Genomic DNA, 25,608 nt, shown 5'->3' on the forward strand with positions numbered 1-25,608 from the left:
TTTTCTGTTTCTTCCACCCTCACTCTTTACTGACCCCATTTACTTTCCTTTCTTCCATTTATCTTTCCTTTATCACAGTTATTTGGCTTTTATTACCCAGCTCCACCTAGTTCCACTCTCTTTCTCTTATAACACACAGATATGGTTTCCATTGACACATAAAACCTCTCTCCAGTCACTCATACCTCGCTCCAGTCTGTGTTTTTCTCATTTTTATTCTTTCATTGCGAGCCAAACGGGCCCGAGCGATCGACTTCCACCCAACAAACACCAGAACATCTTTTCTTTCTCTCCCCCTTTTCCTCTCGCCCTAAATATCCCTTTCTCTCACCCACCTCCCCCTGTGTCCTCCCTCGTTTTATTTTCTTTTTCATTTCATATGCTGGTTCCTCTGCTCTATTGTCAGCTGCAGTTTCCCAGGCCGGTGTGTGTCTCGCACAAAGAAAACAAGGTCGGACAATGAAAAGACTTCTCTCTGCGAGCGCACAAAAATTTCTCTGAATGAAAGAAAAGAAGACAGAAGGAGGCGTAGAAGAAGAGCAGGAGGGAATAAATAAACGGGTTGGCGAAAGAATGAAGTGACAGTAGAGTGAAAGAATAACTATCAACCCATTTGCCAGGTCAGCTGAAGAAAAGGAGAAAACAGAAGAATCAGGGTGGAAACAAATCAAAGGATTGCTCCTTCCTTTCTTCCTTCTGCTTTTTGTTTTTGGGGTCTTCAATAATTCAGAGAAACAAACAGCAGAGATTGAGTGCCTGACTTTTATAGGTTAAAAAAAAAACATTGTTCAGACAAAAGAAAACATTCAGACCTGAATACAGAGTTTAATTTGCTTTGATTTTACAATTATCCTACCGCTTTTGTTCCAGGTAGTCCAATTGTGTTCACAGGTATCAGGTAAGGGGCCCGCCTTCTTACAAAGGAACAAAGGATGTACCATTATGAAGGACTTCATAAGCATCGCTGACTCACTGAAGCAACTAAAGCTGTTTTGCAGAAAACGTTGAAATGTCCTGCTCTCAGAGGACTTATTGAACTTTGCATCAGAGAAACAATCTGAAATTTTAAGGGGTCAGGTGTTTCTGAAATGACAATGATGCTAAAGTGGCTTAAAAACAGAAAAACTACAACAAAATATGGCAGATCAGTGACTACAAACACAGCAGGAGTTCATCTTTACAAACTGAAGAATAAAGAGAACAATCAATGAAAACTATAACCTTTTCTCATCTTGGGTTGAAGTGCTGTTTTAAAATATTTCTCAGAACAGTAGACTAGATCCGTGCTGTCCTTAAGAGCCGATGTCCTGCATGTTTTCCATGTTGCCCTGGTTCAGCACATCTAAATCAAATGAATGCGTCCTGATCAGGCCTCTGCAGGAGATAATGCAGCCATTTCAATCAGCTGCTTTGGAGCAGGGACATGTAGGACACCAAGTCTGGAGAAGAACATGCCAGGACCAGAGAGACCATCCTTTAAACCTAAACTGTTCCTGTAACAGGTGCCATTATTAACAACACAATGTCTCTGTGTTACAAATGAAGGCTGATTTTCACACCTCATGAGAAAATGAAGACGTAAAGTTGGGTAAATATTATCTTATGGTGGAGAGACACAATGTGAACGAAAAAGAAAAACTACCCACATTGAAGTCAAATAATGAGCTCCATGTTACTGAGTGAAATAAATGTTCAATCCTTCATCTTCCAGCCAGAATTGTGGCTTTCACTGGTTGCTACTAATATCAGTTTGTTATGTGTAGAAATAAAAAACAAGCAACGTTTGCTCATAGAATAATTTTTTTTCCATCCCAACATCACCACCACCATGAGTACGAGCAGTCCGAGGTCGTCAGGGACGAAATACCAGATTTGCAAAAAGCTGGAATGATCTACGTGATTTACCAGTTAAGCTTTGTTAGGTGAGGATCACTAGTCTGGAGTTCTATGCAAGAGGTTTCTTTACAAAGTGAAGATGATTGTGAGAAAGATAAGGGAGCAGCCCCAAAAAACATCCCTGCCTATACCAAATGCTGCGAAGCCCCCTGCTGTAGAAGACCCATGAACCGACCAATAGGATTGTCAGTGAAGATCTAAATATTTAAGAGGATGAAATGAAGGTTCGGAGGACGTGATGGGCTTAGATTAGACTTAAATTGAGCCATATGGCATCTGCTCAGTTAGGTTTGGAGGAAAAGAAACTTGCTCTGGAGCAGATGTTCTGCAGCAGGTAAACATTGAGGGACCAGTCGACAGAGACATGTAGCATTAAAAGCTTAGACAAGAACGTTCCTCAGCCAGAACACCTAGGGGGGCTCATGGATAGTTCTCATAGCAGGACAATGACCCTAAACATACCACTAATGCTACAAAGGAGTGGCTAAAGAAACACATGAAGTTCATAGACTGACTTGACTCCAGACCTTCTTCCCATAGAAGGTCTGCTGAGAGAACTGAAGCTTTGAGTTAACAAGCAGCTGCCACAAAAATGAAAAGATTTAAAGGGTTTCTGTACAGATGAGCCACCGTCACAAAATCTTACTTTGTTGAAGGATCAGATAATGATCTCCGTTGCTTTATGTTCTGTGATTAAAACCTGAATAGAAAGGATTTTAACACTGACTGTTTGATAGGGGGATCACACTCCTCAGCCTCCCTGGTGAGGCCTTACCAGGGTATTGGAGAGGAGAGTCCGGCCGATAGTCAAACCCCGGCTTCAGGAGGAACAGTGTGGTTTTCGTCCCGGCCGTGGAACACTGGACCAGCTCTATACCCTCTACAGCAGGGATGTCAAAGTCAAATACACCGACGGCCAAAAAACCAAATTTGCTACAAGCCAAGGGCCAAACTGGTTCAATGTTTATTAAAACATATTGAAATGATTGCACATAGCCTATTGAACCAAGACCTAACACAGACTACATTATTTAATATTTAAATGAATAAAGCAATATTTTGTTATGGCTCTGTCAGTCACCTCAAGGGGAAACATTTTCAACAGGCAAACAGCAAAAAAATTTAATTGGTTTGTAAAACAAAGTATGTTTCTTAATATCAAGTTGAATACATAAATAAAAGTGTGTGCATTATAAACTTTATATTGCATTATATTCTTTCATTACAGCCCAACTTTCTACACAGAAGACACACAGGTTTGCCTTTTGCCTCCGTGAACATGTAGGGGGTACCTGAAAGTTGATCTCTACTGTGATTGCTGATGAACAATGAAGCCGCTTGTGCACGCTACAGTTACTTTGCGGACTACCATTGCATTGTGGGGAATGTAGTGTTGGTGCGTGCAAAACGCCAGTGGGAGGCTGTGGCCTGCGGGCCGGTTCTAATAGTGATTAAATATCACCCAGGGGGCCATAGATAATTCCGGCCCACGGGCCTTGACTTTGACATATGTGCTCTACAGGGTTCTCAAGGGTTCATGAGTGTTTGCCCAACCAGTCTACATGTGTTTTGTGGACCTGGAGAAGGCATTTGACTGTGTCCCTCGTGCCCTGTGGGGAGGTGCTCTGGTACGGAGTCAGGGACCCTTTATTAGGGGCCATCCGGTCCCTGTACGAGTGGAGCAGGAGTTTGGTCCACATTGCCGGCACTAAGTCGGTCCTGTTCCCGGTGCATGTTGGACTCCGGCAGGGCTGCCCTTTGTCACCGGTCCTGTTCATAACTTTTATGGACAGGATTTCTAGGCGCAGCCAAGGGCCAGAGGGGGTCTGGTTTGGGGACCAGTGGATTTCGTCTCTTTTTGCAGATGACGTGTCCTGCTGGCCCCCTCTAGCCAAGACCTACAGCATGCGCTGGGGCGGTTCGCAGCCGAGTGTGAAGCGGCTGGGATGAAGATCAGCTCCTCCAAGTCCGAGGCCATGGTTCTCGACCGGAAAAGGGTGGCTTGTCCTCTTCAGGTTGGAGGGGAGTTCCTGCCGCAGGTGGAGGAGTTCAAGTATCTTGGGGTCTTGTTCACGAGTGGGGGGAAAATGGAGCGGGAGATCGACAGACGGATCGGTGCGGCTGCTGCAGTAATGGGAATGCTTTTTAGAACCATCTTCACTGCAATTACAGCACGAAATCTTTTTATGCTCAAATCTTTGGCGGATTGCTGAGGCTCGTTGTTCTCAAGGTTGTAAGCAGCCTCTAACAGGTATAACCAGATGCCTGACTGCATTATACTGCCACCTCCATGCTTCACAGTGGCGTGTATTCTGGCTGTGTCCTCCATATACGACTTCCTGTGGATTTCTTTTGAAAATATTCACTAATAAGGTGACTTTAGAAGGCACATGGTTGCACTATATTTTATTTAGGGTATCAGCAAGGAGGTTACGCACACATGCAGGTCATACTTTTAAGATTTTAATTTGTCAAAATCCTAAAACCATGTCTATTTTTTGATTTTGTTTGGGGTCCGATTTCAAGGTCTAGTTCCTTATGAGTACACTACCGGTCAAACGTTTTACAAGCACTTTATTTTCTGGTTTTCTTTATTTTAATGACTATTGTATGTAGATTCTCACTGAAGGCATCAAAAGTCTCTCAATGAACCTGTGGGAAGTTCTTTTAAGACTCTTTGTAAAACCATTTCAGGTGACCTCCTCATGAAGCTCATGGAGAGCAATGCAAGTAATCAAACCAAAGGGTGACTATTTGGAAGAATCTAAAGTATAAAAATGTTTAGAGTTATTTCACACTTTTTGTTTACTATATTCCATGTGTGTTCATTCATAGTATTGTTGCCTTTGGTGTCAAGCCTCATGTCAAGCCACTCCTGAACCAGAGACAATATCAAAAGCATCTTATCTGGGCTAAGGAGAAAAAAAACTGGACTGTTGCTCAGTGGTCCAAAGTCCTGTTTTCAGATGAAAGAAAAGTTTCATTTCATTTGGAAGGCTGTGTGTGTGTGTGTGTGTGTGTGTGTGTGTGTTCCTGTCTTGGCATCAGAGTGAGAACCATTTTCCCGATTTCACCATCAAATTGAGGACCGTTTGTACAAAAGTGAGGACATTGTGCTGGTCCTCACGACCTATTTTGCTAACGGTTAGTTTTAGGACTAAGATGTGAATTGAGTTTAGGTTAAGGTTAGGGCATAGAAAGGGTTGAAAATGACTGAAAATAAATGGAAGTCAATGGGAGTCAACACATTGTCCTCACTACATATAGCAAAACAAGAGTGTGTGTGTGTGTGAGAGAGAGAGTCTGGAGTAAGAGTGGAGAAGCACGGAATCCACGTTGCTTGAAGTCCAGAATGAAGTTTCCACAGTCAGTGATGGTTTGGGTGCCATGTCATCTGCTGGTGCACTTCATGCTTCCTTCTGCCGACAATTATATAGAGATGCTGATTTTATTTTCCAGCAGGACTTGGTACTGGCCCACATTGCCAAAGGTACCAATAGCTGGTTTAATGACCAAGGTGTTACTGTGCTTGATTGACCAGCAAACTAGCCTGACCTGAACCCCTAAGAGAATCTATGGAGTATTGTCAAGATGAAGATGAGACACCAGAACCAACAATGCAGATGACCTGAAGGCTGCTATCAAAGCAACCTGGGCTTTCATTACACCTCAGCAGAACCACAGGCTGATCACCTCTATGACATGACTCACTGATGCAGTAATTCATGCAAAAGGAGCCACAACCAAGTATTGAGTGCATAGCAATTAACATACTTTTCAGAAGTTTGACATTTGTGCTTAAAACATCCTTTATTGATCTGATGTAATGTTCTAATTTTCTGAGAATCAGAATTTTGGGTTTTCATTATCTGTAAGTCAAAATCATCAGAATTGCAAGAAATAAACATTTGAAATATTTCACGCTATGTGTAATGAATCTATATATTAAATGAGTTTATCTTTCTGAGTTACAAAAATATTGAACCTTTTAAAATGAGCAAAATAAAGAGTTACAATTAAATTAAACAAATTAACTGAAAGAAGACTGAACTTAGAGCAGAAAACGATCTAATAAAGAACATAGGTGAACACTTCAGACTCTGTACACTGAAGGGCATAAGGTGGATCATCCTTTTAAAAAAAAAAAAAAAACATTAGGAGCCAACCAAGCTTAAAGAAATCCTTTGACTTGTGCTGACAAAGTCATTGTTACCCTGAGAAGAACACAGTAAACCAGACTTTCTGAGGCTCATTCCAGGGTTATTAGAAGCTCCTTTCTTCTACCATTGCTTTAGTTTCTCAAGTTGCTGATACTGTTAGTTTTGTTCATTTTGCTGATGCAAACACAAACTAACAGTCTAAAGGCCTGATAGCAGATAAGGTGGGTGTAGAGTTCATTACAGCACACAGAAAGAACAAACGGCCTTAAAACGTTCAACTCGTCTCGGGGGGGTTTCTCTAGATTATTGCTAATGTTCACACAAAACTTCCAGTGTCCCCATATCTGGACTCCTACCCTGCATCTCACTGTGTGAGAAGCAACTTTATTCCTTGTTAACCAGGATGTTTTTGTTTGTGTGAGCGTGCTCCACCTGTATTGGAGTGCAGGTCATCGTTGTCAGACTCGTTGCCGTTCTGGAGACTCATCTTCATCTTCTGCAGCTTCTGGAGCTCGGCCATGGCGGCTGCGGTCAGGCCTAAAACAAACACACACACACCACTTAGTTATCTTGTAGGTATTGTTTATGTTGTCAGTCAGCTGATCTGAAACCCACCAAGTCTAATGTTTTTCAGGGCGAACCAATCACAAACCAGCAATCTAGGTGCAGCCTGCTGTTACCCAGGATGCCTTTTTGCACACATAGTGACGGTCAAGAGGGGTCGATGTCAAACTCTCTTATCGGCACGACTGTTTAGAGCAGTTTTAGACACCTCGGGCCTGGTGTACATTAACTGACACACACACAGAAACACACAGTCTTTTGTAAGGACTAAGATCCCCAGCTCTGTGCACTGACCTGGAATTGACTTCTATACACAACAACCAGCAGAGTGAGAGAGATGACCCCATGTGTCTGCGTGTAAACCCACCCTCATGTGTGCATGCAAGCTTTTGCATTGTGCTGAGTGTGTGTGTACAGTTTGCTTTTATGTTTAAATGTGTGTGTGAGAGAGAGGGTATGCATTCATGCTTATCTCTGCATACTTTCATGAGTGTGTGTTTAGGTCAGTTGGTTTTGCCCCGGTCACGCTTGACAGCCTCGCAGGAATGTCCATTACACACTGTACAGTTGTCTGTAAGCTATAAAGAAAACAAGGTAGAGGGATGAAGGGGAGAGGGGGAGCGAGGAGGAGTTTGAAATTTAATTTAAAGCAGAATGGATGGATTGATGGAAGGTCAACTGGACGGATGGATGAGCCAGGTATGAAGGACAGAGAGGCACGCAGGTTAATCTAACCTAGACAAAGTAATACATATAGTCACATTATCCACTGAGTGATGCAGAGTAGAAGTGTATTCCTTCTAAATACTTGCATATTTGTACTTTTACTCTAAAATGTTAAAGCAACTATCTTGTAAATAGATTTTTAAATCTTTAAGTTGCAACATTTGCTCTTTCACTAGCTTGGTTTCGGACTGTTGGCTGTGAGAACATAATTTTAAGCTCTGAGATGCAGCAGACTTTTCCTGAAACTATTCAGCCTGAAAATTGCTAAATCCAAGTAAACGTCTCAAAATCTGAAAATACTTAATGAATAAATAACCCTGACGTAATGCAATACTGTCTTAACACCAGGTGGAATTACCTTCTGCCTGCACATCTCTGCATTCATTGACAAACAACAGTGCAAGCAGTAAGAGACACACTTGCTAATTTGAGAAGGGCAGAGCTGGACCTGGAGGCAAGGTTGGCTGCCGCCCAGACCTGGGAAACACAAACAGGTCATGATGGTGAACTGGGAACGCCTGGGTGAAGACCTTCATCTCAAACCTCAGAAAGTTGCTATCATCTTCAGAGGGAGATTGGAAACATGGAATCCAAATGGACCAGACCTTCCATTGCCGATGTGATTTCTGGTAGCTGTAGCCTGAAGGTCATTGGTGTCTGCCACATTGGTAGCCAGAGGATCCGTTGGTGGACACCAGCAGGGATGGACGCAGTGGAGCTTGAGGAGGAAGCATTGTTTGGCTCTGGGCACAGCAGACAGGTACCAGATGGCCAGAGGAACTGTAGCTTCTGTGGTTATGAAGGCAAAAATCTGGCTTTGATGGAATTTGCACACAAATGAGGCCTTCAGTCGATTCTAGAAACTCCTCTTGGGACAACACCTGCGCAGTGGCAGATCAGGGTGGTGGTCCCACTATTTCCCTGGGAAGGTTTACTTCAAGTGACGATTCAGGAGGTGGAGTGTCAGATGTAGCCGTGGCGGTGGAAGAGTAGACTGGTTCTTTTTTTTTGGCAAACACAGTTTGATGAAAACTCTTAGGAAAACACCGACTTTCAGCTAAAATGTCAGAAAAATTGTAACAATACATTATGAGTGAATACCTGTTTTATATCAAATTTAAATGCAGTAACAGTTGTTAATGAATAGTTAACAAGGTCTTCAAGTTGAAATGTAGATGTTCAACTAAGTTTAGAAGTGAGAACTTAGGAACAGAAAAACAAAGGGGAATATAATGAAGTCCCTGCTTGGGGGTCAAAACTGTATTTTTTAGATTGATTACTATGAAGAACACCTTGACACTCCCAACACACTTCAAGTTGCATGTAGAGATACATAGGTAAACACACACACTAATACACACATGCTCAATCAAGTACACAGATTCGGACAGAGAGTCAGAACGCCCGCTTCGCCTCAGTGCAACCAGGAGTCAATCAATATTGAGGGCAGAGCCACAATGCTGTTCTCCATCATGACTATCCAACAAACACACACACACTGCTCTGCTTCTCTTTCTGTCTCAGATCGATGGCTGTCCGCTGTGTCCACGGTTACCGAGCATCAACCTCCGTCGTAAATGGCGACCACGGAACCTCGGGAATTAGTGTGTGATTGATTGACAGACTGCTTCAAAGACACCAGTACTATGTAGGCCTCTGTGTGTGTGTGTGAGAGAGACAGAGAATATATATATTTTCCTTCATACCTGGGAGAGTGTGTTTGTGTGTCAGTGTTCCCCTGTGGCCTGTCTGCACCTCATTTACCCATCTGTTTTTCCGTTCCTGTGCATCACAATGCTTTTCGAAGGGCGGATGGAGGAAAGAAGAAGTTGGAAATGGGAGAAAATAGAAAGACGCATTATACAAATAGAGAGGAAAAGCAGTGAGTCATCAGCATAACATGAGATTACAGGAGTCCGAAATAAAGAAAACATCAGTGATGAGATGAATTAAAACTTTTCTGAGACTGACAAAAAAGCATAATTTATCCCTTTGATGCACAAATCCACAACATCTTCATGACTTATTTCAGCCATATTGGCTGGGGTTGGGCTGTAATACAGCATTTAAATATACAAGAATATCCAAAAAAGCAATATTATTGATATGGATACTATCATTAAAAACTGATTAAAATGTTGTATTGGTCATGCAAAGATAGGTTTAAATATGTTATTTGGCATGTAGCTGCAGGGATTTGGATTTACAGGTGTAAACACTCTGCCACAATAAGCTGCAACTTATCTAATTTACCAATAGGGTGGATAAATTCCTATATTTATCTTTTATTGAGAGTACTTTTATAAACTACAAAATCCAAATATCCAAAAACAAAGATTATGCCATTGCATTTAAAATGTTTGCGAACTTGCTAAGTGGCTGTCAGGGAAGAAGAGGGATGTACCATTAGCCAGAATTGGAAAAAGTGTAAATATGACGCTGTCTCTAAAAGTTTGGAGATAAAGAGGAGGAAGATGCTTTGTGAGCTAAACTCAGGAAAAAGTTCAACTTCGGGGTTCTATGCTTGAAAGAAATTGCGTAACAAATGGCGACAGGTAACACAACGGAAGAAATTGAAAACCCAGCTGGGTAGGATGGAGATTCTGTGTTTCACTGAGATTAAATAGAACAGCTTTCTCTGTACTACAAGAACACCTCAGGATCAGAGATTAGGTTTGCAGCCTACTGTGTCCCTGCTCAGACAGGATGAGGCCACCAGACCTTTGGACCTCACAGACACACAACTGACCATATTAATACTTTTTGAAATGATTCAAACGACAGCGTTTTACTCAGAGATGTTAGGATTTCACTACAAGGTCATGGGGGCGATATTGCTGTGATTTCTATATTGTCTATTCAAAAGAGAAGAAGAAAGGAACAGATAAAGAATAAAGGGAATTCTCAACCAGGAAACTAGTGTCATTTTGTGTCCTTGTCTTCGAGAGATAAATTATCCATATGGGAAAAACATCATAATCTCTCTTCATTGTATTTCTTGAAAAACATTGGGGTTTTTTTCTACTCTTTTTCTGACCCTTTGTATGGGTGCAGTTACAAAGATTTGAGTGGGGCGTGGATTTCCACAGAGAGCCCTAGCAAACCTTAGTGTTGGGCCAGTGTCCTTCAACTTTTAGATTTATCTTCTGCAACACATCTGAATCGAATAAAGAGGTCATTTGCAGGTATCCGTAGAACTTTATTGCATGTTGAAGAGGAAACTGAGCCATTTAATTCATGTTTGTTGCCCAAAGACACATTTGAAATTTCCGGCCATCAAGGACTGGAGTACAAATACCTGCATTAGTCGAAAGCGACAATGACTGAGGAAACTGTAGTTGAACATACTCAACGTAACACTAACAAGTTGAACTACCTTTAGGCACAAATGTTTATGATAATTCACAGTCAAGTCAAAGTATTTACTGAGGTCTTTGTAGCAGGGGTGTAAATCCAATAAACTTCGGGATGAGCACTGATTTTAAGATTTTGAACTTAAATGACAACGTTCAGAGAAAAAAAGACGTAAACAAATCTGAAAAATCTATAAATCTTTAGATTTACCGTTGTTACTTGGTATTAACAGAGTTGGCAGGTATGTCATTGTTTATACAAATCTCTATATATTTTAAGCGTTTTATGTTCTGTCTACATTGATACTGTACTGTTAGTTATTAATTAGAATGTATGTGCCTGACTTGAAATCTACATGATTTGATTGAACTGAGTTAGCCCATTTTAAAGTTACCCACCTTTCACACAATGCAACAGGAAACAACACTCTCCAATTATTTTTACCTCTGCCCTCCTCCCTCCCTGTTGGATGGAGTAAGGGGGAGTCAGGTTTAGCCTAAACCGGCTCAGTTATGGTTGAGGTGCAAACACACCCTCCATTTCTGCTACCTGTATGACCCCTTCTCTTTTCCAATGGTTATAATCAGTCTGACAGAGAGAGGTATCCCAATCCTTGTGGTTTTTAGTATAACAATGGCCACCAGTGGGCTCTAGATGGACACACTTTATCAGTGTATTATTTTACTTAGTATCCCCTACACATTGCCCATTCTAAAATGGCCAAACTCTAACACTCAGTTTAATCTAACCTCCACAACAACCCTATACCATTCCAAACCCTTTGTGAAGTGCCTTGAGACGACATGTGTTGTGAATTGGCGCTATATAAATAAATAAACTGAAACTGAAACGGATACACATACTTCCCTATCCACTGCTTGACGCAGTTTTGCCAAGTGTATTGGGAGGTATAAAAGCACTAGAAAAAAATCTGTACTTCAGAGCATCCATGTTAGTGTGGACAGAGCATTAGTTCAGTGGAAACAGAAATTCACACGTTAGGCTTTACTGTTTATAATACTCTGTGAAATGAGTCCCTTGTAGTAGTATAAAATGCAATGGTGAAAAAGGTCAGGGAACCCTCCGTTTTACATACAGAAAAAAGTTAGTTTTCTATACCATCAATCAATACAAACTATAACCCCTTTTTCTGCTTCATGACCTAAAAGCTAAGCCGCCTCGTGGTAAGATAAAACCAAACAAGGTGTCTTCTGAGTATGGTAGCTTTGGATGTTCTTTCATAGCTTCAGATTCGCTGCTGTAGGCTGTTGGGTGGTCTTCAAGACCTCTGAACCCTCTCCTGAGCTTGCATGAAACACACCCCATTTGCCAGTTGTTGTAAATATTTAATTGACTGCACCTACATTTCTAAAGGAGTGCTTCTAAAAGATGGAGTGACACTTTGAATAAAACAAAACAGGGAAACAGAGAAATTGCTCTTTGTGTTCTGAATTTAGAAACACACTTCTGGATTTTTTTGTTTTCCTTCCTTTTTATTCTTGCGAGCACTCAGGATGCCAATTTACAAATGCAGTAGATTGCTCTTGTGCTGAGTCAAAGAGATTTCAGCTCAGCACTTTGGCACTTAGATCGCCCATCTTCAGCTTTCACCGACTGTCCACGACACCCATTTGCAGCCATTCTGCACCAGCCATTTTGGGCTATTTCTAATAAACTCTGTGTGTAACTTTAAAGTAATTGCATCTTAAAGATCTTTGACTTTCAGATGTTTTTGCCTAAGTAAACTGCTCTGATGGAAGTCCTGAGGTATTACAGCTAATCATTAGGTCACAGAACCTCTCCTAAAGGTTTATGTTCAGCATTTGCAACAAGAAACCTAAATGAAATCAAATTATATGGGTAAATGTTAATGAATGACACTTGGTCCCCACCTGGATTCAGAACAAGTTACATTTTTGTTGCCTTGCAATGCCAATTAAACATAATCCCATTTCCACTGCCTGTTAAAAATGGATAGAAATTGTCCTTTGCTAAATCGTCTCTTACCTTATCATATTCCACTGCCTGTCTTAATGGTTGTTTTTATTTAAAGGGTGTGGTTTGGGCTTCCTTGATGAACTCTAAATATTTACTTGCTTAAACACACAAAAAAACATTCAACACCAAGTTCAGTGAATCATGGTCTGATTCAGGCTATCCTTGTAGTGTCCCCGTAACAGCATGGGATGCTCCCTGCTTTCCTTTTCTAAGTCATCAAACAGTTTGCTTTTCTCAAGGCCAATCTAAAATTATTCTCCATAGCCTTCCTAAATTTCTCTTAAGGCCCCAATTTTTGCCACTGAAACCTGAAAAACCACATCCTTGCTATCTAGTACATAATCTAAAACATAATGGCACAGGCCTGATAATACAATTGCAAAATCGATTGATGAACATTCGCCCAAGGTGGCCTAGTACCTTATGAACCTACTTACGCTTGTACATGGAGTTCCCATGCCTGATAATGACAAAACCCCACTTAGATTCAGATTGCGAAGGCCATTTTTCTCCCAATTACACCTCTCCAGATAAATCAATCATTGCCCGCATGGGCAATGGGTCCATCAGGGGAACAATGAAATCCTCTTAGGATCCTCCTTCCTGGATACTATCCAGAGACTCCAAGAAACCCAGATGACCTGAGCTGCTGTTTGGAGCAAAAGCACAGGCAACATTCAAAACTTTCCCTTTTGCAACTCGAAGCCACAAAGAGGTAACCCGCTTACTCACCAGGGAGATCCAACACCTCTCTTCCCAGGCAAATCTAAAGTAGGTAAGGGTACTTTGAGATAGATTATGACTCCTGCGCTGCATCCTTTGCTTGCCACCTGACTCCCATAGCATCCAACCTCAACATCCTTCCCTGTGGATGGGGCTTTCTTTAGCTTTTTAAAGCTATGCCTATCTATCCCCAGAGACCACGGCTTGACCAACAGGTGCTCCATGGCGAAAAGCTGTGCCGTGTTAAAAGAAACAGACTGAAATGAGTGCTAAAGAAAGCTTCTGTTTAAAGATTAACCTGACCCAGTCACAAAGCTTTGGACAATACAGTTGCAAAAATATTGGTTTTTAATTATATACTTTGCTAAGGTGTCTTTTCAGTGGAGGTCTGTTAGTCTTTATTCTGTTTTTCCAGACATGTGTATATGCTTTCAGTAACTGCTTTTAGTGGGCCCATTCTGCATCAACAACCTGGATTTGAATCCAAAGTAAAGAACCTCCAGGACATCCAAATAAAGTTCCCTGAGAAATCAGCAATGCTTGCCATTTAAGTGTGGCCTGTGGCAGAAAAGCTGATTGTACCTTCAGCCTTGAGATAAATTGAGGTGATGGAACCCTGGAGCAGAAATGTATGTTGGTTCTGACAAAACAATGCGTCCGTCTGACTCATATGGCTCTCCTTCACTATTCTATAACTGGCAGTCTGATGCCGAAGGCTGACTGATTATCACAGGCTTTCAAACATTGGGATTTCCTTGTTTTTTCTTCCCTCATTTTATTTTCCTAATAAAAATAAAATATATCATAAAACTTCAAATCAGACAGTTATAATAACCTCCATCCAGAGGTTTGAGAGTCACAGATTTCATATAGGCTTTAAGTCTTTAATAAGTTTTAATTCCAATTCCCTTCTAGATCATTTGTCTTTTGATCAACTTATCTCCCAAAAATTGTGTGTAGGTTAAAGATTATTAGCACACAGACATCAGTTGGTTCATATTTAACTAGTTTTTTCCTCTGAGTATTAGCTTTCATGTTTCTTCAAAAAAATCCTCAAAGTTTAAGAAATCTTCATGAGTTTTTAAGTCACTGGCAAGGTAAAACTCGTGCTTCAGTATTTGAAGGATATGAGTCTGCTTTGATTTGAGATAACCCTGGTTGGTAGCTGGTTTTAGCTTCAATATCCCACCAACAAACAGGTGCCATACTAAAGAACTCATCAATGCTGTTCCCGTTAGGTTTTCTATTGTTATATCTGATCCTGTACATAAAAAGTGGTAATTTATAGTTAAATGCATTTAAATGTAAATATTTCCAAACTGCACCAGTGGGGGGCGCTTGCTGCTAAAAGCCACCAGTTAAATTTTTCTTCAGGGAAGCAGTACGAAGTGATGCACAAGTAGGAGGAAGATGAAAAGGACTTGAGGCGACTTCAAAGCTCTTCGGCCTTCCTCACTCGTCTTCATCTCTCGTTCTGTGCAGGTGCACACGAGAGTCCTCACACGAGTGTTTTCTTTTCAGGACGAGGCTCAAAGCTCCTCATCGGTTGGAGTGTGTTTGTACGCTCCCGCCAGATGTGTTTGAGTCCCCATAATGTGGGTGTCTGTGCGAGTTAGAGGCGATAAATTAAAATAAATGCACGTTTATGTTCCAGAGGTGCACGGACTCAGTGTGTGTGTGTGTTTATGTGAGTATGTGTGTTGGAGGACAAGGCAAAGCATTGAGCTGTTTCTGAAGTGAATTAACAAGTCAAATGAGTGCCGCAGCACCCTGCATAGGTTACCCCACACACACACAAACACACTCCCACGCTTATCATCACAGCGTCTTTGTTGAAGAAGATGAGGCCAATTAAACTGATATCAGTCGCTTGTTGTCGTTTAAAGCCTCTCTCTCTCTTTTTCTTCTGATCTTTGTAATTTATCTTCTATTTCCTTGCTCCTGGTCTAGTTTTCTCTCTACTTTTTAACCTTCTTCAATATTTTTTCTCTTTTTCTGTTCTTTTAAATGTCTGCTGTACCTTCATTTTGTAGTTTTCCATATCTTCATTCCCTGCATCAATCTATCTGATTTAGTTTTCTCTATCTTGAACTTTCTTCCGCACCTTGTCTTCATCCTTCTTCTCTGATCCAGTTTCTTGTCCTTTGGTTCCTCTGTTGAAGCTCTCCTTCTTGCTCCGTGTTTTCCCTAACGGCGTGATAAATGTCCATCTGCGATCGGCCGATGCCCCCCATCGACGTGGCGCCCGCGAGGTCGTAAACAACAGCCCGTCTCCCCCGGCAACGTGGTGTCTCCATGGACGCGGGGCCGCTAAGACGACCGACTCTGCATGTGTGCGGCCGAGGCGGAATGCGACATCCAATGACTGCCAAGTGTGTGTTTGTTATATATTTAGTGTGCGTGTGTGTGTGGTAGCTAATGAGTGATCATAAGTGAGCAAATGTTTTCTCTGGGTTCCACTAATGCTCAATACACACACACACACTTATAGATCAGGTATGTGTGTGTGTGTGTGATTAGTATGCCACAGTGAGCTGTGTCCATATGTCACCAAACACAAGCATGTTTTATTTATCCCAGAGAGGAAGAGGGGGAGAAGGAGGCCAACAGTCACTGTCAAGGAGATGGAAGGAGGGAGGGACGGATGAAGAAGGGAGAAAACTGGCAAGATGGCAGGAAAAAAGATTAGAGAGGAGCGAAGATGGAGGAGGAATATGGAAGGAAGGATGAAGGTTTGGAGAGGGTCACATTTAAAGGAGAGGAGGGAGGAAAAAAATCAAAGGAATTAAGACAAAACAACAGAGTTGGCAGTGATGGTGATGCAAAAGGAGATGGAGAGAAGAAAAGAGGAAGCAATAAAAGTTATAAGATACATAAAAACGAAACAGGAAAAGTAGAAGAAGACACGGAACAATTATGGGAGGAAAGTGATGAGGGAAAAGAAAGCATGGCATTACGGCGAAAATTATAGGAGTCACTAATGCAAGTAAAGAAAGAAAGAAAGAAAGGGAAAGGAGGAGTAGAGATGGTGTGATAATTTAAGTTATGAGTTGGGGGACAAAACAACAGCAGAAAAGAGCTAATACATAGAAAAAGAGACCAGAAAGACGAAACAATACTGAAAAAGGATTAAAATAGAAAAAAGAAGCATGAAAATACAGTGGAAAGAGATTATTTAAAATAAGCAAAGGAAGAAAGTAAAGAGAGAGGAGTAACAGAGGTGGGATGGGTGGAAAGGGAAAAAATTGAACAAAGAGCAAGAAAACGATTCGAGAGGCGAGAAGATATGAGGACAATAAGGATGAAGATGTGGACGAGCAGAGGTTTGGAGAGGTTCTCAGATTAAGACTAGGACTATCACAATATGCTGTCAACTATAATAATTCATTAATATTCACATTTTTTGTCTACAGATGGTTTTTATGAATTGACCTTTCACATTTTCAAACTGTTCAGCAACAGGTACTACAGTTTTCTTCCACACTGCTGAATAAGTGGAGAAGACTTTGCTGCAGTTGGTAGGCTTCCTGTGTGTGTGTGTGTGTGTGTGTGTGTGTGTGTGTGTGTGTGTTCCTGTCTTGGCATCACAGTGAGAACCATTTTCCCGATTTCACCATCAAATTGAGGACCATTTGTACCAAAGTGAGGACATTTTGCTGGTCCTCACGACCTATTTTGCTAACGGTTAGGTTTCGGACTAAGGTGTGAATTGACTTTAGGTTAAGGTTAGGGTTAGGTAAGCACTGGTAATGGTTAGGTTTAGGGTTATTGTCAGGGTTAGGGCATAGAAAGGGTTGAAAATGACTGAAAATCAATGGAAGTCAATGGGAGTCAACACATGGTCCTCACTACATATAGCAAAACAAGAGTGTGTGTGTGTGTTTGTCAGTAATGTTTTGGCTCCATCTGATATCGATTCCAAACAAACATATCAAATAAGGCATCTGATTCACTGTCAAATAAGCTGAAAACTTAAAAGTGAGGAAGTCCTTCAAGTTTGGCGCTGCTAAACTGGGTTTGGAGCCTCAAGTGTTACCGAAGCAGCACGATGAACAGCTGAAGAGACGACACACAGGAGCCAATAAAAAACTGATGGCAAAGACGAAGCCAGCATACAGTTTTTAAAAAGCTGCTCAATTCAGACACATTTTCTGTCTGCTACATTTTCCCAGATGAAATGTTTAGACTGTTGTTTTCTGATTGATCGCATTTAATGTAGATAATGTTGATATCTAAATGAGTCAGTTTACAAACTCATGAATAACAAATATAGGTAATTGTCATTTGTGAGCTACATGGGTTTGTTATAGTCTCCATTATTACATTTAAAGTAAAAAGATCATGACTGAACTGAGCCCAGTTTTTGTTTATTTCCAGTTCATTCACATCGTATTTAACATTCTGAATACTTAGGCTATTTAATTTACAAGTACAGTAGAAAGAATGATTTTATTTTGTGGTGCTAGAGATGGTACTTTATATTTCATATACGTGCAAATCCTTTACTGCTGTTAGCAATAAATGCCAGTTTTTTGTAAGAATAAATAAAATCAGCTTTTTATTAGTTAGAGAAAATAACTGTGGAAACGAAAGTGACAGAAGAAGAGATTAGGAGAACAAGATAAAAACAGGATCATGAGAAAACCTGAAAGAAAATGAAAGAAAAACCAAAGGATTAATAAACTGAGTTGAAACAATTATAAAGGCTAAGAAGGATGAGGGCGAGAAGGTAGGGAGACCTGACAGCTGGGAAGAGATCTGGTCAGATAAACAGAAACATGTTAAAGAGGTGAGAAATGGAGAAGAGATTAAAGATATGTGGGATTATTTAGAGAGTTTCATATTCAAAAGGAGTGAAGGGAAGGCATAGAAGATATAAAGAAAATCAAAGTTAATGAGACAGAAGAAGAGACATGTGGATTAAGATGATGAAACCAGAAGAGATATCCAGAAGGAAAGAGCAGAAGAAGAATAAACGTTAAAAAATAATTAAAATGTGGAAAAGAGAGAAGGAACAGTTTGGAAAAGGAAAATGAAAAGAAAGGATGTGGAGCTGCTGTGGAGATGTCCTAGGGGTCAGGAGGACAAGAAAAGGTCATGGAAAAAAAGAGGAATAACAGGTGGGAAAGATGGAGAGGAAAAAACTGTCAAGAAAAGGAAAAAAAGACTAGAGAGGCGACAAGATGGACAACATGGAAGATGTTTGGAGATGTTCTCAGTTAAAAGAAGAAGCCAGGATGCAAGAAAGTTTAGATTAGGATGAAAGGATCCAAAAATGAAGGAGAGAATTAGGAATATTAAACATTAAAAACAGATACATCAAAGGAATAAAAGTTTAGATTGTTGAAACGAAAAAAATAAAAACAGACACAATGAAGACTTTAACATGAAGAAAGGAAAGAGAATAAAGAAGAAAAGGACAGGAAAAGTCTGGGCATGTGACCGCAGGAGAGATCAGGAGAAGAAGAAAAAATTGATTAAAATTTACAGAACATTAGGAGATTATTGAGAAAAGAGAGACAAAAGGGAAAGATGGGTTGGGAAAAAACAAGAGAAGAGGAAGAAGGGATAACTAACACCAGTTAGGATAAACACAGAGAAGGAAGAGACTTAATAAAAAGGTGGAGCTGAGAAAAGCTGAAGAGTCAAGATGAAAAAATGTATGAATGGAGAAGATGGAGACTTATTTTCCATAGGAATGAAAGGAGGATGAAAAGTAGGAAAAGATTTAGATGAAATATTAGGACAAAATAAAATAAAACAGAAGAAAAGTGTTAAAAATTAGGATGATAAAACAAAAAGACTTGGAGAAATGAAAACAATAAAGGAAGATGGGAAAATTATATACAATATATATTCAAGATAAAGAAAAATAAATAAAATAGAAAGAAACTTTTACAGGAAAGGGATGAACAGAGGAATCAGGAAGATGAGTGAAGGAGACAACAGTGAAAGGAAAGACAAGAGAATGGAAGGAGGAAATCTGGATGTGGTTAAAGGAAAGTGAGAAAATCAAGAAAAAGATGAAATTATGAAAAGTAAAGGATGATCAGGTCAAGAAAAGATGAATAATAAAGACAGCATGTGGAAAGAAGGGATAATTACAATCAGGAAGGAGAGAGGAAGGTGAGTAAAGAACAGAAGAAGGGAGCAGAGGAGGGACATGAGCAGTAAAGAGGTGGGAGGGATGGACAGATGGAGGAGTGGGACCCCAGAGACGTGTCATTCATCACACCATCCTGCAATCTGCACTCCTTCACCCTCCTTCTCTTTCCCTGCTTCCCCTCATCCATCCATCCGTTTGTTTCTCCACTCCTTCTGTTACTGTCACAGTTCTAGTGTCTTTTCCTTCCCTCCCTTCCTCCATCTTTCGTTCAGGACTTTGGCAGCCGTTTTTAGGTTTCATTATCTCCTCTAGCGACATCCCTCCATCCTTCTCTCCATTCGCCCCTCCAGTCTCTCCCTGTTCTTGGCTCCTGCCATTTTCACTTTCTGTGTCACTGAGAGTAAAACAACCACAAAAACAGGATTTCTTTCTTGAAAGAGAAAGATGTGAATGAAGGGATGAACGCAGCAAGAAATGTGTTAAAATAGGACAAAACGAAGGGAAGATGAAAACAGATACAGAGCGAGAAAGGATCAAAATCATGAAGAACCGATGAGGTAGAGAGGCGACAGAAACAGAAGGGGAATAAAATATAAATAAAGACAAAATATTGCAAAAAACTACAGCAGGAGAGACTCTGACGTGGATTTCCAGGTGGAAAATGAAGAGAAGTTCTTGAAAGTTAGAATAACTTGTTGCTGTAAAACATTTGCAGATTTTTCCACCTTTAACCTGAAACAAACCAACCTCTTCATAGACCAGTTTGTCAGGCCAGTCTAAATGTTGGCTGATTGACAGAACTCCAGGGGAAAATAAATAAATGAAAACAATATATTTGTCGTTGCACTCATCACTCATTTCTGTATCTGCACAGAAAACATTTGTTCATATTTATCCAGTCAACCGTCCCAGTCCAGGACTCAAGATCCCAACGGATCTCAGGAGGGAAGAGGTAAAAGGAAGAAAAGAGGAATAACAGGTGGGACAAATGGAGAGGAAAACACTGGCAAGAAATGGAAAAAAGACTAGAGAGATGACAAGAAGACGTTTGGAGACATTTTTAGTTAAAGAACAGAAGGGAGGATGCAAAAGAAGTTAAGATTGAGGAATATTAAAGATTAAAAGCGGATTCATGAAGGGAAACAAAAGAATAAAAGTTTAGATTGGGGAAAAGAAAAAATTAAAAACAGGAAAAATTAAGACTTTAACATGGAGAAAAAAAGGATGCATAGGAAAGTCTGGGGACGTGAGAGGTCTGCTACATTAAATGTTAACTTCTCCCAATTGAGACTGGGAGATGATTTTGATACCTACACCTTTAATCTAGCCTCATCATCAGGCTCCTACAAATGTTTCATCTCAAAATTCAAAAATGTTCCAGACTCAAGTCTTCAGAATCATTGTCCTTTTTTAGCCAGTTTTTATGTATAAATAGGATGGATGGATGGATGGATGGATGGATGGATGGGACAATGTCTAGGGAATTAGATCTGGAAATACTAATATTTTTCCATACTTTTCCAGACTGCGTAAGAATCCTGGGTCACAGTTTGATTGATTCTGTTTCTCCACATGCTTTTTGAGAACCAACCACAGGTTCTGAACCTGATGACAGAGCAAATACATTCAAGCTTGAATCTTTAGAGCCCCTCCATCATGCTGGAAAATAACACAGGTCACCTTCCAAACTGTTCCTGGTCTGCTAGAAGAAGCTGCTCATGGAGAACGTTTTGATTTCTAGTCTTTATTAATTTCAGTGAGTGATTGGAAAGAAGTGGGATAATGCCTGCTCCTTTATAAGGAAGCAACTCCATACATGGATTATGTTATGGAAGCTCTCACCTTTCCATCCCCGGACAAATGAGTGTCCTGATAACTCGTCCTTGTACATCTGACAGAATTCCAGTCTGTCTTTGACATTTTTCTTGGACAGAAGGGGTCCTGTTTGTTTTGCTTGTGACAAGGCCATTTAAGCAACTTTGTTTGTAGCTGCAGTCGCACCAACCTACTGCCTGTGGTGAGCAAGCTCTGCACTGGTGGCCTTAGGATTCTTTACTCTAATCAAGGTCAAGACTGAACCTAGCATGAAAATGTGTGCTCTGCTCTCTGGTCTCATATCCTCAGGTCAGAAAGATTATCATCTGCTGAAAAACTCTAAATGCACTTGAAGCTCAACATTTCCTTTGATTTCAAAGGAAATGTTGTTTGCAAGTTAATTTTAGCTGTGTTGTTTTGATGGAAGAAGATAATTTTTTCACATTTTTCAGGTGACATCAAAGCACCAAACACTAATCTTAGGTTTAGGAAAAGAAAGGAGTTTGGACTGTAACGAAGGACCTCTGTTATCATGGAAACAATATGAAACACCAAGGTTTGGGTTAAACATGAGAGCTTAACTAGTAGGTAGTTGACCCATTTAACCGAACTTTAACTAAGTGCACTAGTTTTAATGACGAGTCAGAAAGATGGCGAGCAGGAAATAAGAACACTGCCAGGCCTCTCACCGGTGTGGGACAGCAGGTTGGGGGACAACAAGCCGGGGAGCCCAGGGTGCAGCAGTCGGGGGCTTTCCTGCATCCCTGCACCGGAGCAACGTTTGGGAGGACGGCCGGGACGGGAGCTGCAGAGAGAGAGACGCAGATTAATTACCACAACACAGAATAAGAGCACAGCAATCCAGACATGATTCAGTCTGAAACTGATTTTAACACGTTATCCATTAAAGATATTACAGATAAAAAGATGAGAGTCGATGCAGATTAAGAGCACATATGTTTTGAATTAGCTTTCCTTAAAAAATTTATGAAATTTAAGTAATAAGTTGAAAAACGTATAATCCTGTTTGATTTCATCATAAGTTTAGGATGCTCTATGGAAAATTAAATGTTTAATTATTTTATGTTAAGACTTCAAGCTTTCATCTGCTTGGCAAAAAGCAAAAGTATTAAACAACTGTTCAGAATTAGGGATGTTCTGATCCAATCCAAAGTATCTGGTGGACATTTTTGCATCATCTAACCATCACAAAGAGTTACTGGGATGTATCTTATTTAATAGGCCTAAAATACCATTTTGATTGCTATTAACCAAGCAACAAGGTGTTTTTAATATTACCCCAAATATATTTTCTTTCTATAAATTAATGCGTGTTTCCCAGTTTAAGGATAATTTAGCTCAGAGATAAACGTTCTGATCTGAATGTCACAAGTAAATGAGAACAGCTGGATGCTCCAGCAGACACTGCAAGCCACATGGATATAATCAAATCACAAACAGTTGGTGAACAGCAGCTTTTGCTGTGATTTTTCACATAAAAGTTCACCTGAAGACATTTAGGGATTTACTTGACAAAATTACTGTCTAACTTTAACAGAGAGCACATTCCCAAAAGATACCAGCCGCACTACAGAGAGACGTCGCGCTGCAGTGCTATTGAAAGGAAAGGTTTACCTATTTCTAGACAAATTTACAAAGTTTCCATGAAATTAATCCGGAAGTCCATTTTGTCTCTGTCAAGAACAGTTATTTTTATTTTATTCATGAAATAAATGAAAATAGTTTAATTACTACCTGCAAGCTACTCAACTCAGTAAATCTGATGATTCAGTACACTGTTGGGGTCATCCATTTTGGTTGGATAGACCGACTGGGCGGCGCAGATTAATATGCGCAGCTTAGCCTTCGTTGCAGTGATGGACATCGAAGCTGATGTCATCAGAGCTATAAAAGCAGAAGAAACAAACTTTTAAACTGCCATTTCCAGCATGTCTCACGGGGCGATGCAACGAAGGTCCATATCTGGAGCGACACAAGGCGAGTTACTTTTTCCTCCACACGTCCATTCCTGGAAGAGCCTGAAAGCTGGAAATCTGTCTGATACAAGAAGGTCAGAAGATTCATTTACAGATCGAAGACCACGCCAACACCCGGCGCAGGTGAAAAACCCACCGAGATGAGTTTTCCTCCTTCTTGATTCTGTCAACTGCAACAGTTCCTCATATTTTCCTGTTTTAGACGGATAAAAAGTTTAACGTTTTTGAGTTGATCACGGACGCGTCTCACTCTGGTCCCCCCCACCCCCCCACCCCTGTTTTCTTCAGACCTACCCATCCTCAACCGGTGGAGAGAAGAAATCAACGTCTAAGTAATTTCGTTCATTTTTTAAATTAAATCAGATAGGTGCATTTAGAAGTCCCGGCAGGATGAGGCATAGTTACGGTGATTTAGAATCACCAGTAGTTAATCTCAGGTATCAATTTGTTGCATGCTATACTGATTGAAGTGTTTTATGCTGAGCTGTTTGATTTGCTGTGCAAGTGTTCATGTTTTTTTCCAGCTGATCCCAAATCAGCCAGGAGTTAGAAGTTGGACTTTTAAAGTTTTCCATTCAAAGCAACTGTGGTCTGGGCCTCGTGGTCGGACCACTCTTTGTTCCTGTTTTATTGCTGGAGATTTTCCACTGAGTTCCCCCCTCAGAGTTTCATGACTCTTTGTTCGAGATTTGGGGCAATAAGCTGCTAGTGGCTAATGGCGCAGCCCACCATCTACAAGCTGATCGTCGCTATCGTGACATCAGCTTGCACGTTTTGTCCATAAAACTGCTGGTTTGATCCTCATAGACACTCAATACGCATATATTTTCTTTTTATTATTATTGTTGGGTAGTCATTTTTATCCCCTTTGTCTAGAATGATGCTTGTTAGTTAGGTGAAGGTTTTTGGACCAGTAATTGTATCAGGGCTATATGGTTTCAATAAATGTTCACATATATAATGAGAAGCGTTTGTGTTTATTTCGTGGAAGAGTGATTTATCTGTCAAAATAAGGTCAAAGTTCCCCCACCGATTGGTGAAGCGGCTGATTAAACAGTGACATTTACCGTGATTTGATGATAATTAACTAATTGTAATTATTAAGTGGTTTGAGCCCATAATCACAACACCAGAGGAAATCTCTGATTTCTATTCGTAAGTAACTTTGCATGGTTTTTCAGTTGCAATATGGCAAACAAGAAAGCCCTGCAAAAGATAGTGAAGGTAGCTGGAATTGTCACTGTAGTATCCCTACCAATAGATATAAACTTATGTTAAATAGGGAAGATTAATTAACAAAGAACATTAAATGAATTAATACAATAAAAAGTAATTCAATAAATTAATGACAAAACAGATGCAAATGAGTTTTATTTCTGGTATTGATACTTTTATCCGCTCTTAGATTTTAGAGCAGTCTAAAGACCTAATCTGTAAAATTTATAAAACCTATGAGATACAGCACTGTTAAATGGCTGCAAAGCGGGTACAAAAAAAGGAAATGTAGGATTAAAATGAAATATATACACTAATTGTTCACCAAAAGCATTTAGGTCCTACCTTAAAAAGATTACCTGAGAAAATCTGACAAGTGAAGCAGCTTGTACTAGAATTAAATATGTAACTATCTTTACATAAACCGCTATTCATGTTCTACATGTACAAATGAAGCTGGATAAACGTTCACACCATCTTTCATTCAACATCCCAGTCTCTCTCACACACACACACAATACCCTACTCTATTATGCATGTGCACGTAGGCATAAACAACCACAGTCAAATATTGTATTACAGTAACTGCACACATGCAATTTAACATAAAGGGAGGCGCACACATACACACACTGGACGTGCACATGCAGGCCAACTCTCTGCAGGGTGGCTAAGTAACAGATGGCCATCCAAAGTCATTTACACCTAGAGAGAGATAAAAAATAAAACCTGTATATGGCAAAAACCCACAGTGTCACTGCATGACAACAGAAATGAAGAGAGGAGATAATATACGTGCAGCAAGTTAAATTTGGGCATAAAATTACAATGGCACTAAAATCTTGAGAGGACTTCTGTTAAATTGATTATTAGCTCTTTTCAGTCCATTAGATGTACTTGTGGTTGCATCTGGTTACAATTATTTCAATAGGAATTTCAGACTTCAAAAAGACGGTCTGTGTGAGTAGGTCACAAATGACAGTTTACAGGGTTTTTCATTTAATTTGGTTAAAAAAAAAGCTATCAACCTATAAAAAACACAGACAGTAAAAAT

At 40.2% G+C, this 25,608-nt stretch overlaps 1 protein-coding gene across 1 annotated transcript in view; it reads right to left on the reverse strand.

The window, feature by feature from the left end:
- dachb (dachshund b) overlaps positions 1 to 25,608 on the reverse strand; it is a 116,278-nt gene that overhangs the window by 23,443 nt on the left and 67,227 nt on the right. Inside the window, exons 2-3 of the mRNA XM_047386623.1 lie at positions 22,032 to 22,147; positions 6,489 to 6,593 (exon numbers count right to left, since the gene is read on the reverse strand). Of these exons, the coding sequence (XP_047242579.1) occupies positions 6,489 to 6,593; positions 22,032 to 22,147 (221 nt within the window). The remainder of the gene's footprint in view (positions 1 to 6,488; positions 6,594 to 22,031; positions 22,148 to 25,608) is intronic.

The sequence above is a fragment of the Girardinichthys multiradiatus genome, chromosome 14 (genome assembly GCF_021462225.1).
Source record: "Girardinichthys multiradiatus isolate DD_20200921_A chromosome 14, DD_fGirMul_XY1, whole genome shotgun sequence".
NCBI lineage: Eukaryota > Metazoa > Chordata > Actinopteri > Cyprinodontiformes > Goodeidae > Girardinichthys > Girardinichthys multiradiatus.